Below are 18,850 nucleotides of genomic sequence, written 5' to 3' on the forward strand. Positions count from 1 at the left end.
AGCTGATAGGTAATTTAATGAGTCCCCAAACATGGGAAGACATAGATTCTAACTTCATGTTTTGTTTTGTTTTGTTTTAAGATTTTATTTATTTATTTGAGAGAGAAAGAGACAGAGACAGAGAGCTTGAGCAGGGCAGAAGGACAGATGGAGAGGGAGAAGCAGACTCCCCTCTGAGCAGGGGGCCCAAAGCAAGGCTCAATCCCAGGACCCTGAAATTATGACCTGAGCTGAAGGCAGAGGCTTAACCCACCAAGCCACCAGGTGCGCCCCCTCTTCCCTGCCCCCCCTTTTTAATATACAACTCCAAAACTGACTTTATAGAATTCTAGAATGATCAAATAGTCTATGAGGGCTAAAGTGACATAAACTCTCTGAGTCAGTAATTTCACTCTTGGGAATTTATGTTCTAGAATGAAAAGCAGTGGTATGCCAGGCTCTACGTGGGATAGTGCTTGCTGCAGGCACATCTGTTATAACAGACATTGGAAACCACCTGATGGGTTAAGAAAGGTACATCTGTTTGGAGGAATAATACGCAACTCTTAAAAAGGATAAATTAGGAGGACAGGTGCCCATGACATATTGCAAAGTTTAAAAAAGAAGTTAGAATGGCGTGTATTGTCTGGTGCTTCTTCTGTACATAAGAAAGCCCTGTTATCTTCATGTGTGTTTGCATTACTCTGGAGAGTATCTGCTTGTCGACTGTTTGGGGTGGGGGGTTAGAAAGAAGACAGATCATTAGTTTTGGAAGGAAAAAATATATAGAAATACATGGTGTAAAATACAAATCTGTACTTTCACCATTTTGTTAAACTCTCATAGGTGGTTAGTGCATACATCTTCCCTGATCTGAGGTTTCTTACTGGCATCCTGCCCTCCTCTTCAAGTGGAAACAGCTCCAAGGTGGCCTTTTCCTGGTTCCTTAAAATGAAGATGCCCAGATTTCCCTGAAGGCAGGCCATAGAAACAACTGTTTCTAGCGCACCCATAATCGGCCATCAACATGGAAGACGAAATGGGGTGACATTTTGTAAAGGGAGGAGAAGATGAGGCCATTAATGTGCAGCCCTGGCTGGTTCCAACTGTTCACGGCCGATTTGTGGCCGATGCTCTGTAGGCTTGGCAGGAGGGAGATCTGTTATTGAGGCCCTCTGCCTGCACTTAGCCCAGCGGCCATTTCTCAGGGAATATTGATCAAAAGTACTCACCTCCACCATCTCAGGAGCCTAATGCAGTCCCTGAGTATTCATGTGAAAAAAAAAAAAAAGCTTTTCTTCGCCAGGCTATTTTATGAAGTCAAAAAGATCCTTTCAGCAGCTATAATAGCAAGCCCCTTCCCACTTCACACCCTCGGTGAGAGGCACACTCCAATTTTCAGACCCCAGGATCCCACGTCAAGGTAGAAGCTGACAAGTGTGACCTCTTTATGTAGAATATTCTCTGTCAAACTCAACAAGCATTTTGCTGGAGGGATAGGTGGTAAATAGATGTGGGAGATTAAAAACTACACCTGGACACAGGAAACTGGAAGAGAACTCTTGTCCGGAGAGAATTTATTCATTTATTCTTTCTTTCCCCAAATAATGTTTTGAATAGAATTTTTGATTACAGACACAATGTCCTCTGATATATAAGGCAGGAATATCTTGGTGTGAATGTACGAAAAACAAAAAAACCCAAAACCAAAACCAAACATATAGTCGGTGTTTTCCCTGTCAGACATGATACAAAAGGGAGGATGCTAACTGGGACCCCTGATTTCTCATTTGAGCTGTAAGAGGCAAAATATTCCAGACAAGTATTTCTAAATGTGGCAGCCTGTTACAGATTCTCACCCCCTTTATCTTATCTAATTTCATTTAGGATGGTAGACACTTGGGTATTCCAAGTACTTTTAATTTAAAATGATAACAATAAAAAAAGAAGCAATCTCCAGTTCTAGAAAATTCTCTCATATCACCCAGAAAGAGCATCATTTCAGAGTTCCTGCTGTTTTGGTTGCTGTCATCAGTTGTTTTTGGAGGGCACATCTGAGAGCCTATTTGGGACAGAGAGGGTGGTGCTCTTGTTTAAAATGCCTCTGATTCCTGGGGCTGTCAGCAGGGCTTGTTGTCTGGGATGAGGATGTGGTTTAAGGGGCAGTAGGCAGTGGGCAGGGAGACCCTGGCCTCAGTTTTAGGAGCCAGTCTCTTTTTGCTCCGCTCAAGGGCGGTCTTTGGGGCATGTAAGGACATTGATGTCTTTACCTTAACTCCTCAAACATAAACCTTTTCTCAGAAACAACAAACAGAATATTGTGACCAAACTGTGGCAAGAGCTCAATCACGCTGCGGATCTGTGTGTATAGAATGCAGCGGAACCTTCTAGAGTGTGGCATAAATCACCGTGTAATGACCTATCTGTTCTTGTTTCTGGTTCTTTGCCATCATCTGTGTTTCAGATCTGAAGATATGAGCAAAAACCCAAAGGTGTTCAGAGTAATAGAGGAAGGCCAGTAATAGCATCATCTTTTTTTGCCCTTTGGGAGAGTATCCCAGTAAAACAAGCTGCCCGATGATGGAAAATGCTGGTCACTGTTGTGCCTGATCCAAGTGAGAGAAAGGTCAGGGTGGCTTCTGAGTTGGCCCCAGGGAAACCTTCACAGGGGCCAGAAGGAACATGGAAACTACGAACAGTCTGTGCTCCGATGAAGATCTGTGATTGCTGCTGATTAGAAGTGTGGTAAAAAAAAAAAATGGACTAGGAAACCTAGCTCCTTCTTGGAGCTCCACTTTCTAGCTGTGTGAGCCCCAGGGAGCCATCTTTGGTCCTCAGTTTTAGCAGCCACAGAAGGAGGTAGTTGGAGCCCACGCTAGACAGTCTAGCCAATAATCCTGGTAGACCAGATACACAGGGATGACGTTTACAGTATGTTCCACCTCCTTGAACTTAGCTTTTTGATTTGAAAAATGAAATGCAGTTAAAACCATTTCCATTTACAGAAGAGTAAATGATAATAGTTCCCCTTGACATAAACTGTTTAATAAATCAAAGGGGACTCAATTTAGTTTATACACAGACACAAGACTATAACACTAGCTCAAATGTGTACACATGTGAACAAATATAAATGTCCGAGTCTTACTGCTGAGGGTACTCTGCAGCAAAAGTAAAAAACAGGGCATTTTTCCAGTAATGGAGTATTTTATTATGGCCAGGGTGTACCTTTAAGTTATTCTTTCTTTAGGCACCTGGCAAAAGCCAAGAAAGGTCGAGGAAAGCATTACTTGTAGCAATGGTCCTTTTGGAACGAGTGGAAGTTGGATTCTTTTTGAAATTCTGCTGAAGGTCTTGCATAATTTAGCCTAAGATTTGATGAGCAGTTTTTGAGAATGACTGGAAGTATGATGACTAGGATACCCTCCCCAACGCCTCCCCCGTCTTTTTGTTATAAATAAGACAATAAACTGCTTTGTGAGACTTCCATAACACTATCCTGTGAAATTCAAATGACTATTTCCAGATCTGAAATGAATCCATAAATTATCCTGGAGGGATTGCGCCATCTACGAAGTGGGATCATTAGGAAGGGCAGGACACTACACTGAGCAGTTAGTTCCTCAGGGGCTCTTTGCTCTTGTTCCCTTCACTCCAGGGTACCTGTGCGGGATGGGGAGTAAGGGCTGCCCAAAGGATCACAATGGGCTTGGTTCAGTGTCTCAATCCACATCTATCTGCAGGTCAGGATCCTTGAGGGGGCGAGGGGGACTTTTAAAATTAGATGCTGAGGTTCTATCCAGACATGGTGGACCAGACGGAAACACCTACGAAGCTTCCTGAATGATTCTTGTGCACAACAAGGCTGGGAACCACCACTTCTAGAAAACAGAGCTCTCACTTTGCATCAAGTTGTGTTCTATGAGGAACCAAGTGGTACAAGCACTTCCTACCAGTCCAGGGCTTTAAAAGGCCACATTAGTTCAGGCTCTTCCTGGTTCCTGGGGAGGAACCTGGACTCTTTTTGAGGTCCCCGAAATGTCTTGTAAGTTACGGACTCAACTTCCATTTGTGAAATGGACCAATGGATGATTTTTAGGTAGCTCGACTGTCCAATATGTTGGAAGTTCCCCGGTGCCCAGAGCATGGGACTCGCCGAAGACGCTGGTGGAGACCATCTGGCCAGGCCATTGAAATGTGACGGTTGGAGAGGTGAAACAGGGCCATCAATGGGGCCTCAACCACACCAACAGGGGCTGGTATTACCTTTTATCTACCACTTACTCACAAAGACAAACACTCAAAGTCAGCCTTTTGCTCATCAGGGCTGGGGATTCCCTACTGACTTTACGTAAACACATTTGTAAATTTCCCCGGAGTGGTACTGGCTACCATTTTGGATACATAATTAAGTTTTGGTTAAAAAAAAAAAAAGGCTTTTGAGCAACTCTGATAAAACAGAACACAAGCCATCTTTTGTGAGATGCCAGGATAAACTTTATTTTCCTAGAAACTATAATGAAAACGAAAGAAACATGCACCTAAGTGCTGTGTTTCTACTTTATTAAATCATCACAGTAAATCAGAATGAAAGAGAGGAGGAGGGTAGACTGGAGAGTCGAGCGGCAGTCATCAGCGGAGCTGTGTGCTTTTCCGGGTAGGCACACGCCTGCAAGGGTGGACTGTATGAAGGGGTCCAGCCCACCGAGGCCTAAACCCAGATGTGGGGCATGAGGCAAATTAAATAAGAGAGAGCAAAATAAAAAGCAAATGACATCCTATAACTTAATTCCCCATATTTATCGATTTCTCTTTCTTATTTACATAAATTAAATGTTGTCGACCTGAACCCATAAGAAAACATTCACTTAATGTGTATATCATACACAGGTACTGAGTGCAGCTAGAACAGTGGTTGTTTCATGTCGAATTTCCCTCCAGTAGATACAGACACGACGCAGTCCCATGTGAGATGTCACAGTAAGTTGAGAAGGATCTCTCCAGCTTCCAGATGATACAGATGGACCTGGAAGCGAAGCGCAGGCTGCCACACTGGGAGGAAGGTCAGGAAGACGTGATTTGCATGGTCTGCGGATACGAGTGATCTCTTGTTCAGAAGGCTGGGTGTCCCGTCCGTCAGCCCCTCTTGTGAAGGCAAGACTTGCCTCCCCTTCCTCCCTTGGCTTTTAGCAAACTGCAGCCGTCACTGCATGAAGACACCATGACAGTCACTTACCCAAGCGAAATTTCCTTCCTACTGTCTACTACTTCAGATTTTACTATTTTTAAGAAGTCATTGTTTTGTTTTTTTAAAGTACAAAAACCTTCTTAGTAAGGCTATGTGACATCAGCTTTGCTTTGGATGGAAATCAGGGTGTGCAGAGATCAGTGTGAAGAGAAGTGGGGGGGGACAGGCGTGGCCCTGCCCAAGATCCAGCAAATCTTACCCATTTTGGGCTGATTAGGGCCACTTTTGCTCACAGGTGGCTGACCTACTAATGTGACAAGTCAGCACTGGGACTCAGGTGGGTCCCCGCCGGATGAGTGGCCCTCCATAATTTTGCTGGAAAGGCATTTATTGCAAAAAGCACAATATTTGCTTTTCTAAGTGAAGAAAAAAAAAAAAAAACTCGATCATCTCAATTTTCCACCCCAAATAACAAAAATGATTCAGGTCCACGTGATTGTAAGCAAACCTGGCTGCTAGGTTTCCTGTTTCCCTATTCCACACCGATGCTGCTGCTGACAGCAGTGGGCTCAGAAGCAGCTCCAGTCCCCAAACCGCGGGTCTTGGGGATGTTAAAATCAGTAGGAATGACAGGAAAGGTCTAGGTATTTGCTGCCTACAACTTAATTTCCCATTTGCAGGTTAGGAGGACTGGTTCTGGGAGATAAAATGGAATCATGGAGCAGGGAAGTTCAGTGCGACTTCTGCCACAGGGGATTTCTAGAGCCTGGAAATGAAATGTCCTCCTGGAAGCTACTGGCTGTCAGAGCCTGCCTGGGACTCTGGAGCCCAGGTACTGGTGATGTGCTCCCCTACAGGAATGAGGTCTGGGCACTTTGTAAATATCCAGTGGAGCAACTCAACACGAGTCTGGAGTCTGAGCGACAGCGGATAAACCATGCAGACCCGAAAGTCCAAATTATTAAAAAGATGGGGGTGGGTGGCTGGGGCAGGGGCGGGGAAGATAAGAATCATGGCATTTGCTGACACAACAGAAACTGCTGTGACAATTGTGGCCTCATGCCACGAAGCCCCCAGTGAGCCAACCAATTGGGCCCAATTACCGAACAGCCCAAAGTGACTAAGGCTTACTTCTATTTCTTTCAGGTTCGGGTAACCCCCAAGCCACTCTGTCTGTGAGCCTGGGCCTCACGCCCTACCTGCAGTCCTCTCTAAAGCTGAAAAACAAATTCTCTCTAGACTTAGAAGGTCTATCCTTCCCTAGGAATTTCTCAATCCTTCCTCAATTGTCCCGTAAGCAAGCCTGGCTCCTGGGTCTGCTTGTTTCTCCAGCAAGGATCAGGTACCAGCCAAACCAACGCAATGGCGGATGGAAAGAAGTGACTGGTCAGTGAAAACGGCCACTCTGATGGACTGAGAGGGCTCAGCGGACTCACCAGGAAGGGGACCAAAGCTGCCAGGGGGGACACATAAGTGGGCACAGAGCAGAGAGGCAGAGAGTTAAGGGAGGCAGGGAAGCACCCTTTCAGGGACCGGTCTTTCTTGGGTTCCTAGCACCTGTGTTCTATGTGCTGCCCACCCATCCCTTCTGGAGATGGGCTGCAGGCCTAGGTGAGAGGCAGAGGGCCAGAGAGCTCTTCCTAACTGATGTTTCTGTCACTGACACCCTCAGACCCCCAGCAAGGATGCTGGCCAAGCACAGATGGAAGTTCGGGCTTTTCATTTCTTCTTCTTCTTTTTAAACAGATTCAACATGCCTTTCTTGGAACCAAAGGGTTAGAAAGCCCCCATTTGTGCCATGGTCCTCCCCCAGCAGTGGGCAGGAGAGCACAACTGCAGGGCAAAGCTTCTGGAGGCAGAGGGACATCACGGGGGTGCGGGGGACTGTCTCAGTCTAGCTCCTGTGCTGGTGTGCTCCTTGCGTGTTGATGTGGGGCTGTGCTGAGCTGGGCCCTGGAAGCTTCCTGACCTACAGGAGCTTTCACAGGGACAGGACCCTGTTTCCTCCAGGATGGTTGGAAAAACCTCTTCCCAGTTAGTGGGCATCAGGCACCAGGTGGAAAACACTCAGCAACTTAGATAAAACTTCTCCTGGGCAAAAGACCCTGGGGAAAGCCAATTTCCATGATGATGAAATTTTTGAGTAAACCATAAATCCTAACATTAAGACCTAGTGAAATCAATGCAGAGAAAATTCCTCAGTTTAACAGCTGTTTTGCCAGCCCTTCTGTGAATCTTGCTCGGGTTTATAAACAACTCGGGGTACAGAAACCAGTTGCTCTCCACCCCTTCCCAAAAGCCCAGAATCTTCTCCTGTCATCTCAGCCGGGAGCAGTGGCATCAATGCCCACGAGAGCGGGTCTGTCTCTGGTTGTTGGCGACCTTTCCCTCTTCTTCTTTGGAAGCTCAAGTTTCGTGAGGTTCTAGGGCAAGACGACACGGCCCGGTGAGAAAGTCCAGCCCGCGACATTCTGGTGGGGTTCCCCTTTAGCTTCGGAAGTCCGTTAATGGGAAGATGTGTCGAGGACACCAGCAGAGCAGTCATGTTTCCTGGAGTCTCTGTGTTTGGGGGTTCGGGGTGGGGGAAGGGGGCATCTCATTGATCTCCTCCTTGCCAAGAGGTGCCATGAGGTAGGCACTCAGGCTGGCGGCCAGGGCCCTGCAAGGGAAGCAGAGAAAAGCCAAGTCACGGCACCAGGAGAGGCCCTGGGGACACAGATCCAAGAAGAACCTGTGGTCCTCAGGACACATGGCACCACTTCCTCAGAAAGGCTTTGATGACCTCCCTTTGTCACTGGGGCAGAGATGTTTGCTGAGTGAATCAACACGTGAATGTCTGTCCTCCGGGTCTTTGCTCTGGACTCTCGGGCAGCAGAACCAAGCTATGAGTCTTCCTGAAATTCACCAGGCCTCACCATCCCATCCACAAGCAAAGAATGAAGAGAAAAAGCCCCTCATTGCAGTAAGGGGAAGAGGAGCCAGGGAGGCAGCAGCATGGCCCAGACAGAGTCCATGAGGAAGCCAGGACAACTTGATGGACAGCTTAGGGATCCCTGCCTGTGTTATTATTTACGCGCATTTACATATTGATATTCACCCGGTGAGTTACAACTGGATTCTTCCCCAAAGGCTCTGAGAGAGAGGGCTCAGGACTAAATTGCTTGCCAGAATGAGACCAGATGAGCATAGCGCTATTTAACACTAGAGGGAAGAGGAGTAGAATCCAAGCGTGCATGTCTGCACCTCTCCCCCTCCCCAGGGCCGCTGCAAGGGTGCTCAGAGGAATCCAGGAAAGCCTGCTGCAACACCCAGCCCCAGTTGCTGCTACAGTCTGGTCTCCCCGGGGGCCAGGCTGCGAGGGAGAGGCTCTGTTGCATCACCCCTCTTCCCCCACAAGCTATTTTTAAGCTGGCTGTGTTATACCCCAAGCTTCCGGGCTCCAAACAAACCCGAGAAGCAGGCTTTCTGTCCTCCTCCCAGCATGCTTCACTTCCAGGGGTTTGGCCTTTGAAATTTTTATTATTATTGGCATTTGTGATTAATTGATGTAAGTTGTCTTATTCACAGACAACATCTTTTCTCATTTTCTGACCTTACCTTATTGTTTCTAGGAAGAGCCTCTGAAATCAATACCCACAAACATGCTTGGGCCTGAGGAGATGGCCTTCCCCAGTGGGTTCCCAATTCCAGCGCCTTAAGGTGCCCACCATTGGGGGGGGACGGCTCTACCATCTCTTGACTGCTGGTCTGGTTCCTGTAAGGCTGGGCAGAGAGAGGAAATGCCTGGGGCTCTCTCCTGGGGTTCTCATCTTTTAAAAAACAGGCTGCTTTTGACAAAGGCAGGACACCTATACTGACCTCTATGACAGAGACGGCATTGGTAAAAGGTCTCTCTCTCTCTCAGTCCCCTCAGGGCTGGACACAGGGGTGAACAAACCTGATTCAATCCTAGATGATGTTCCATTTTGAAACACTTTCACTTTGAATTGTCTAAGATTTTGCATTCCTCACTAGGAACCACTCTACCCAGTATTGTAATCAGATCGATTGGGAGAGAGGGAAGGAAAAAAAAATAAAAAGCTAGCAAATAAAAGAGATGAAATGATGTTCAAAGCTATGATATTAAGTGAAAGAGTAATTGTAGATGGGAAGGAAATATCGACCACCCTCAGTTGGGGAGGGCAAAGCGGGGGTTGCATGCTGCTTTCCAGCAGTGGGGCAGGACGGCAGGCAGACAGAGGGACAGCAGGTGGACAGAAGGACGGCAGGCAGGCAGCGGACTTTGAGAAATGCATGAAGTTCTGCAAAATGAACCCCCCTTCCGCAAAGAAAGCCGAGGCCCCCATGGCTGGGGGTAAAAGGACGCCCCCCACCCCAGCCGGAGCCTGCGTGGCAGTGCCCCTGCATTCCTCCAGTCCCCTACTTCCCACTCTGGCACATCCCCAGCCTGTGATGGCTCCTGCCGTGCCCACTGCACCCCGTGATTGATGGGGAGGCGGCAGCTGGGGAATGGGCCGGCGGGCCACAAAGGAGATAATTCCACTCGCAAGCTGCCGGCAGCCGCTCCACTCTGTTTGGCCCTTTCCTGCTGCTGGAAGCCATGGGTCTGTTCAAAGGGCACTCAAGCCCCACTTGGGGGCTATGTAGTAGGAATGGGAGAGGACACATGCATATGGGGTCCCAGCCCATAAAGACTTCTGCAGGAGGCCCCCACTCTGGAGAGCACTGGATAGCCCCGCTCTCCTCCACCCACCACGAGCACTGGGGTCGGTGGGGGCACATTGCCTCTGGGAGCTCAAGCCAGCAGGCCTGGTTTGGAATAGTTCTGGGACTGAGCCAAAGCTGTAGCTGAGGGCACAAGAAAGGGATGCTGCGCCGCAGGGCCGGCTCACTGTGGCAGGGGCCGCTCATGTGCCCTGCAGGTGGAGGAGGGTGATACTGTGGATGAGCCCACAAGTCTAGATGCTAACATTCCACCTGCGTAGCTCCTGAGACGGTGATGGGCATCTGTGCCATGCGTTTCTCTGTGGTGACACAGTTAATAAATGACAGCTCACTGGTGTCCTCCCGTATTATTGTGAACATCATCACCATCTGGTCTCCCTTCTACCTATGAGCCCACGAGTCGGTGCAGCCCCGGCTGCCTCCGGCCGGCACTGCCACAAGGTGGCACCGGGACGGGCCTGGACCTCGGAGCCAGGGCAGAAAGGAGAAGCCCACGGAGGTCACACCTGCTGCCGCCAGCCCACCCTCTGGGTCCTCAACTGCAGCCCATCCCCGGGTTCTCCACTCTCTGTGTTCCCCCAGCTTTTGTCTTCTTCCTCCCCCAGCTGTTCCATTCAACAGCCCCCCAGACAACCTGCCCTCCCTGCATGGAGGCCTCGGAGGCCCCCATTAAGGCAAGCGGTCAAAGGCCGGCCCAGCACGTGCCACATCTTATCGGCCCATCTCAACATCCTGCTCCTCCTGGCTTGGGCAACAAAAAAGGGGGCGGCCCCGGGTCCACGGGCTCCCCATGGCCCCGCACACAAAAGGGCGGGTGACAAAGACATTTTCTGGGATGGCAGGTGTTGGTGTCGGATTCCCCACAGAGCGCATGGGCAGAAGAAAGGCGAGGCTGGGTTTCCCCGGGCAGCACAGACATGCAGGGGCAGGAGTGTGGGCAAGGCCCCTCGGGAGGGAAGGTGGGAGGCAGCAGGCACTCGAGGGGACATTTCAGCACGGGGTTAGCCCTGGATGGAGGCGGGTTAGTGAATTCATGCACCCCTCCCCGAGAGCACGGTGGCTGGGCAAATCCCGAGCCTCAGTCTTACCTTGCTCAAACATCGCAATGAGACCTTTACATATTTTAATCTGAAAGGAGAGAACATGAAATCAAATGAATACAAGCCCAGTACACCCACAGCCCAACCTGATAATGAACACAGTGCTAATAATACATTTATTCCTGTGCTGCTTGGGTGTTGTCACAGCTTTGGAGATCATTACGAACTGAAAAGTCACTTAAAATTCTCCTTGGCAGGACAGAATTCTAGCTGCCATCACATTTATAGATGTGAAATGAGAGAGACAATAGCGTTCCTAGGATGTGTTGTGTAGATGCTGCTGGGAGCTCCATGGGCACCAGGCGGCACTGACCACAGGCCCCTTTTCCTGTCACCCCTTATCTGCAGACTGACTTGGTCGAAAATACATCAAAAATAAGAATGTTCAAGAGGAGCATTTGGAATTCAATGGGTGACCTGAAAAAAATACTTGCCAGGCTCTAAGTGTGCAAGTTTGCATGCCTCTTCATTTCATTTCACAGGTTTCTGAGGTGTACACAGTGTGTTAATTCAGTACTAGTGTCAACGGTGATGTGACAGTCCCCAGGGAGGAAGCAGGCAGCCTGCTGCATAGCAGGCAGCTGGGAAGGGGCCCCTGCTGTGGTGAGATCGGACTGCAAGCTCACCCTTCTGCCCAGAGCAGGAGGATCTCAGTAGTCAAGCTGACCCGAGACAGGATCCGAGTTTTATGGACTTGGTGACAGGTTTTCTTAATTCCCCCCACCCCTCCCATAGACAGTGTATTTCCTAGTGGGTTTCCCTTAGCAAGTCCTCAGCCTCATTCTCTACCAGGCATAGCTCCTCACCCAACCCCCATGCCACTCCTGAATTCAGTGTCACTAGATCACCATCAAATCTGGACAAAGGACATTCATCAGTGACACGGACTGCTGTCTGCTCAGCCGCAGTTGTAAACTTGGATTGTCTGTTGATCCTGCCTGCCAAGGTTGGCACAGGGAGCACGGCCAGTTTCTAAGACGGTGGTTCAGAAGGCTGTCAGAAGGACCACTGACATACTGTTAAGTGGGGTTCTCCAGAAGAAATGTGCACCTCTACAATCTGTTGAAAATTCATCCCCTCTGCAGAACTATTTGGGGTCAGGAATTTCAGGATAAATATCCTGTTCCTTTTCTATACGTTGATAGTACTCTAGCCCAGAGGAAGTGCTTGCAACTGGCTGATTGCTGGTAACAGACTAGAATGTTTTCCATGGATCCTGGATAACATGATGATCTCGATTTCCTGCTTCCTCCCAATGCACTGTGCTGTGCACAGTGTGGCACCCATTTCCGTGCACGGAAAATGGCAGGCGTACGACATCTCTCCGCAGGTCTCTCTTCCTTCAGTTGGGGAGGCCCAGCTTTTCAGGGTAGCCCCACACTACCTACGCTCTCCAGGGTCTCTTCATGAAGGGACTCCTTGGCCTCCCTCTGCTGCAGCCTCTTCAGCGCTGGTTATGCTGGGTGTACCAAGAAAGCAGATGGCGCAGCTAACAATGGATGACTTGTTTGTAATTGCTGATGAGGACTGGTTTGCTCCTCTCCCCAGTGTGTCCCCAGATGCAGCCTGGTGTGGTGTGCTGGACCAAACAGAATGTCTCAGTAACTGCCAGTCCATGGGTGAGTTAAGGAGATGCAAAGACAGAGACAGTTGGGGGCTGCCTTAATTATTCCGTGGGGCTCAAATGTCACTTGCCCTTGACACACAGGCAGTGCTACTGAAGGGCGGGGGCCTGCACTTGGAACAGAGGAGTAGGCTGTCAGCTTCCTGATACGTCCCTGGGGGTGAGCGTGAGGTACCAGCTAGCCTGGGCAGCATTGGAAGGCACCAGAAGAGAGCACACGGGGCGTGGAGAGGAGGGACGGGAAGAAAACAGGAGGCGCGTGATGCTTAGGGGAATGTGGGAGAGATACAGAGCATAATTACTTCATCTTTTCATCAACTGGGCACCTGAGATGTGCCAGGTTCTGTTCCAGGCTCTTGGTTACAGCCGTGAACAAAGCAGATGAAGCTCCTGCCTGTGGGGAGCTTTGGTGGCTGAGCTGTGGCCTGCATTCTAGCAGAGTGGTACCACCCCTTGGGTGGGCAGCAAGATCTTATTTTTTATATGCTGAAAGCCCAGATATAGGTATGGCCATTAAACAAACACCTGGGATTTCTGGTGTTTTGGGAGGAGACAAAGGAGGAAATCCAAATGTCTTGGGGACCTCTGCGGTGGGACTGGAGCCACACTGGGTGGGAGAGACTCTGTTCGCGTCTAAAAGCAGGGGAGTGGGGCCCCTCTGGAGAGAAGCCTCTGTGTGTCAGGACATACCAAGGGGCTAAAATGCAGGCGCTTGGTGGCTCTGAGTGGAGAATCCAGATGTCACTCGTAGAGAAAGATGTCCTGCTTCATGGGCCTCTTGCAGCTTCTTGGCTACTCTGGATATCAGCGAGGATTTGCTACTACACAGGAAACAATAGTCTTGATTGGAGATGAGCTGTGTTCCACACAGCTCTGTCTTGTGGTCTTTTTGTGGCTTGTGTTCTCGGGCAGGCCTCACCGGGAGAGCGGAAGAGCAAGGATTTGAATGGAGCTTCTCATCTCCGAGGAAAGGCTGCCATCCGGGACCACCACCTGGGATGACAGTGGGCAGAGTCGGACAGGAAAAGTGGCTGCTTCTCCTTGGGTCCTTGTTACTGAACAGTCAGTGTGGAAAATGATGAACTGGTTCAAGATAATTAGGGAAGGGACTGATTTTGTGAGCTGGCATGGCTGAGGGAGAGAGACAATGGACCACGGTTCCAGCTTCAGGCGCACGCTAAGTATCCTCCCAGCAGGAAGGTGGACAGAGCAGGAGATCAGAGAGCTGTCTGGGCTATTCAGACCCCTTGGTATGGCTCTGAGGAAGGGAACAGGTGCAGCCGTGGATGGGGTAAGCCTGCCTACACGCTCAACTCAACACTGGCAACTCAAGACCAGTGGGAATTAGCCAGCTTAATTAACATTTCCAAATGGCCCAAGGATGGCTTCCAGTATTTCCAACCCAGCAGCAGTGGCTGTGTCCTGGCCCTGGCCCTGGCTCTGGGTTTCTTTTTTTTGGTCGTTGGTCTTGCCCATCAACTTTGGTTCCGAATCAGAAAGCTGGGACAGCTGGACCAAAAGGCAGGCAGGCAGAGAGCGCAGGTCCTGTGTGTCTGCACGTGCATACGCACCTGTGCAGGGGCTTAGCAAGCAGCTGGGATGCCCATGGAGTTCTCTAGCACTCTTCTCTTTTCTTCCACAGCTATAATGTACTTATATGGCTCCATGGTTAAACTGAACTAAATTATACATTTAAGATTAATATCTTGGTTTCAGCTTTTCTTGTCAGGCCCTTGCAGAGACAGAGGTTTCTAGACCATCTTGCTATCTCACAGAACATGAATACAAAGATCTCGGTTACATCTTAGCCATGATAGGGCTATTCACTGTACCAGACTGAATTCACATCTCAGAAAGTAGCAAAACAGTACAGGCAGTTTATAGCAGCAATATTCCTAACAGTCAAAAAGAAGGAATAGTCAAATGACCATCAACTGATGAAAGGATTTACATGTATGAATTATATGGTAGGTGAATTATATCTCAATAATGCAGTTTGGAAAAAATGGCAAAAAGTAACAGAAGGTGATCTGGGCAGTAGCCCTGTCACTTCCTTTCCCAAAGTGATACAACAGAAGTGGCTACAAGTTTTGGAAGAATCAGGTTCTCCTCCCACCTCGTGGATGCCCAGGGAGGCAGGGGGACAGGGTCACCTAGCAGATGCCAGCAGCAACTCTCCTCCTGTGTCATACCACAAACTCTCAACCAACCGTCCTCAGAGCAAAGAAAATGGGGCTGTCCCTCAGACCACACACTACTCTTTCCTTCGAGGTTCTCTTGGGTTTATCCTAACTTAAGTTTATCCATCCCCTAAACACCCAGGAGTGGCCTGGGGTGGCAAGGTAGGACTACAGTGTAATTCTCCTCAGGACACGCTAGGATTCTGTGCGCAGCTCGGGACAACTTTTTACATTCTCTAATAATCAGCTGCTCAGGAAAACTTAGCAGTGTTGTCTGCGGTGACTTGAGGGAAGACAGGGAGTTCCAGGTATCTGTCTGAGGTGTCTAAGGAAACATCAAAGAAACAATGGGACTGTCTGGTTGTTAAACTGATGAAAGCCACCCTGTTGTCTTCAGACAGGAAGGAAGCAGTTTTATTCCATAATTAAGATGTTTTCTGTATGTGAATTCTTTCTGTGGTGTTTCATTTGCCTCCTAAGGTAGGCAACACTTTGGTAACTTTCAGTTACATTTCTCAGTTATCTGTGTCGAAGTGGCTGTGTATTTGCCACTGGACACACTGTAGAGGTCAGAAGTCCTATAAAATAGTCCTTTTGGGGGCACCTGGGTGGCTCAGTGGGTTAAAGCCTCTGCCTTCAGCTCAGGTCATGATCCCAGGGTCCTGGGATCGAGCCCAGCATTGGGCTCTCTGCTCGGTGGGGAGCCTGCTTCCCCCTGTCTCTCTGTCTGCCTCTCTGCCTACTTGTGATCTCTCTCTCTCTGTCAAATAAATAAATAAAATCTTTAAAAAAAAATTAGTCCTTTTGGCCTTTTGGGAGGAGCATTTTGCCTTTGCCACAAAAGAAGGGCTCCCCCCCCGCCACAAGCAGGCCCCAAAAAGCAGGGGGCCTCTCTGGGCGGGCAAAGAGTCTCATTTGGCCAAGCCCCTGAGCCCTGATCTCGACATGACCAGCCTCTTGATAATGAAAAAAACCAACACTCCTCAGTTCCCAAACTGCCAAAGAGATGAATCTTGCTCTGTGGAGGGCAGACTGTGGGGGAGAGTGTGCAGTAATGAGATTTCTACATAAAGGTAAAGAGCCTTTACTACTCATCGACTGTTCTAGAGACTGTTTTTTTCTCAGAGCAAAACAATGCCAAGGAATCTTCTCTCTTGTATCCTAGATCTTATGGCTCAATGCAAGTCCTTTTATGTGTCTTCTGTGCACCGGGGATGGCTATCTACCATGATTCTCCATGCTAGCCCACGGGTTCCTGACCACTGGATTCTGGTGTGAGTCTGGCGGAGGGGAGTCTTAAGCAGGTGGGGGACAAACGACCGCAGGTCAAAGGGGCTGCCCCATCCCCTTTTCACTTTTTTCCTCCCACCATGCAAATCTTCCCTTACAAGAGGTGGGTGTCACCATGCTCCCCTCACCTGTTCTGTTCCAGTTAGGGGCTGCATTCTGTGGCACCAGGGGGAGGGGTCATGATCGGGGGCCCTTCTAGTGGCCCCATGGAGAATGTTCGGGGTAACATCTCTTGGATCACAACATTCGTTCATTACTCAACATATATTCCGTGCCTGCTGTGTAGCAGGGGATGGGAATACATGGGGAACAAAATATTATCTGACTAGCCTCCCTCCCGCCCCTCCCCTAGAATATCCTCCCCACAGGAGTCAGAGTGATCTTTTTAATCAAGAATCATACCATGTGACCCCACTGCTTAACACCCTCCAGGAGCTGCCCAGCTCACTAGAGTAACAGCCAAGGTCTTTCTCTAGGCCTGTTGAGGCTGTTCTGACCTTCCTCCTCCTTCTCACCCCCTTGCTGGCTCTACCCTAATCATACTGGGGCCCCTCACTGTTCCTCAGTTGTGCCAGAAAAGCATCAGCCTTGGGGTCTTTGCATTTGCTGTTCCCTCTGCCTAGAGGGCTTTCCCCCAAGATTTAAATGGCTCACTCCCTCACTTCCTTCAAGCCTCTCCTCAAATGTCACCTTCTCAGTGAGGCCCATTTTATTTTATTTTTTTCAATGATTTTATTTGAGAGAGAGTGAGAGAGCGCATGAGTGGGGGCGGGGTGCAGAGGGAGAGGGAGAAGCAGACTACCTGCCGAGCAGGGACCCCGATGTGGGGCTCCATCCCAGGACCCTGAGATCATGACCTGAGCCGAAGGCAGACACTTAACTCACTGAGCCAGGCAGGCACTCTCCCATCCCCCATTTTAAATGGCACCCCACAGCTCCTGACAGGAGACCAGTGTCTTCACTCATCTAAAAGATAAGCCTCAGGAAGGGTGGGCTGCTGTTTTGCCCATTTCTATACCTTCTCCATTAGTGCACAGTAAATATTTATGGAACGAATGTCTGAAGTCCCTGACTTATGTGGCGATGTTCCGAGGACGGAAGCTACAGTTCCCATCTACCTAGGCTGTACCAAAGGTACGTGCGTGTCCCCAGGACTTGAGTTGGTCTGAGTTTTAATATCTAAATATGGTGTCTGGCAAGTCACCAGCTTTGGGTAATTGGAATAAAGAGCAGAGTCAGCCCAGTGACCCGAGAAGCCCTGTTTCTGGCTTCTTCCTTTCTTCTCTGTGGTCACCCCTTCTCTGGGACTCTTGCCCTGATGCTGAGTGGGCCAACATCCCAGGGTCAGGAGAGCCTGGGCTCAGAATGCTGCATGCCCAGATGTTACACAGGGCTCTGCCGCTAACCGGAGTCGGGCTGTTTCTCTAGCTGCTTCTCCAAGCCCTGGGGACAGAACTAGGGAGCAGGGTTTCCCTAACTACCATGCACGGGCTCTGGGACGCAAACCAGCTGCAGGGTCTGCCCGGACATATCTCAGCAGCCATGGCAGGAAAACCTGCATCTGTGGTTTTGCCTGAGATCAGGGCGGGGGTAACAGGACCCTGCCACCTGAGTCCTGGAAGAAGACCTGCAGCAGCTTCCCTCACCTTGGGCAATGCCAAGGTCAGACGACCTTGCTGGAGAGAAAAGACAGGCTGGGTGACCGTGTAGGCCGAGGACGCTGCCACAGGTAATGGCTGAGCACTGGGGGTTGTGGTGGAGGGGGACGCCGAAGGGTCCTGGTGTGGGGACATAGGCAACGGGATGTGTCCTCTATGCATCTGGGATTTTATTGTCTCATATTCCTGAAGTGCCTGAAAAATAGGGTTTTGCCTTTTCTTTCTCTCTTTACACTCTTTACAGAGATGTCATAAGGTTTCTTCTGTGCTGAGAAATGAATTTTGGCCATGTCAATGCTGTAAATCTGCTTTTTATTTTATTTATTTTTAAACAAAGTTGACTGGCATGTTTCCCATTTTTTAGGGATTTTTTTTTTTTTCTCCCTGGCCTTTTGAGGGCCTTTGAAGGTTAATTGGAGAAAAGTAATCAGCTTTTCTGTCTATTATGCTATGCAGAGGTTTACTTCCTGGTCATCATTATATAGCCTTCTGGAAAAGGACAGTATAAAATATTCTTTCTTTTTTCCATCAGCAGATTTAAATGCTGGTATGAGAGCTTCCATTTGGCCTCTGCTTTGGTTTAGTTGTTGCTAAACAGAAACTCAAGAAAAACCATGGAGTTTTCCTGGAACCCACCCTACGGGCTGGGGTTTGTACCTATTCCACCTGTTAGAACTGGGAGAACATGACCATCACAGCTGTGGTTCACAAGGAACATGAACATGGGGTGTTGGAAAGCTCCAGGTTCTTCTGAAACAAATCTTGAAGATTATTTGAAATAAGTTTTAATTAAGAGTAATTTCCAAAAATTGTCTCTGAGAAAAATTCTTGGTATCTGCCGGCCATCTCTTGGCAACTGTGAAAGTGTCACGGGAACCGTAATTAGCAGTTAGGGAGGGAGGAAGATGCCACTTGCATTTAAAACCCTGTAAGGACTGAGAAATCAGAACTAAACTGAAGATGGCATTTCACAGAAAAAGCAGCATCTTCAAGTTCTTCCAAAGAACAATTTAAATGTGATGTCAATATTTCAGAATGAATCATCTTGGGTCCCTTCTTTTTCTGGGAATCTGTGAACAACCCTAACCTCTGTACCAGCTCCAGGG

The 18,850-nt window shown here is 48.9% G+C and overlaps 1 protein-coding gene across 4 annotated transcripts in view; it reads right to left on the bottom strand.

Annotated features, from left to right (window-relative positions):
* Nucleotides 1–4,460: 4,460 nt before the first annotated feature.
* Nucleotides 4,461–18,850, bottom strand: part of LOC111141378 (Ral GTPase activating protein catalytic alpha subunit 2) — a 316,071-nt gene continuing 301,681 nt past the window's right edge. For all 4 annotated transcript variants that reach the window (XM_022493879.1, XM_022493878.1, XM_022493876.1 and 1 more), the window contains 2 exons: nucleotides 10,981–11,020; nucleotides 4,461–7,826 (listed from right to left, as the gene is read on the bottom strand). In XM_022493879.1, the coding sequence (XP_022349587.1) occupies nucleotides 11,016–11,020 (5 nt within the window). In that variant the 3' untranslated portion in view covers nucleotides 4,461–7,826; nucleotides 10,981–11,015. The remainder of the gene's footprint in view (nucleotides 7,827–10,980; nucleotides 11,021–18,850) is intronic.

Source organism: Enhydra lutris, unplaced genomic scaffold (genome assembly GCF_002288905.1).
Source record: "Enhydra lutris kenyoni isolate GAN:26980312 unplaced genomic scaffold, ASM228890v2 scaffoldscaffold6, whole genome shotgun sequence".
NCBI lineage: Eukaryota > Metazoa > Chordata > Mammalia > Carnivora > Mustelidae > Enhydra > Enhydra lutris.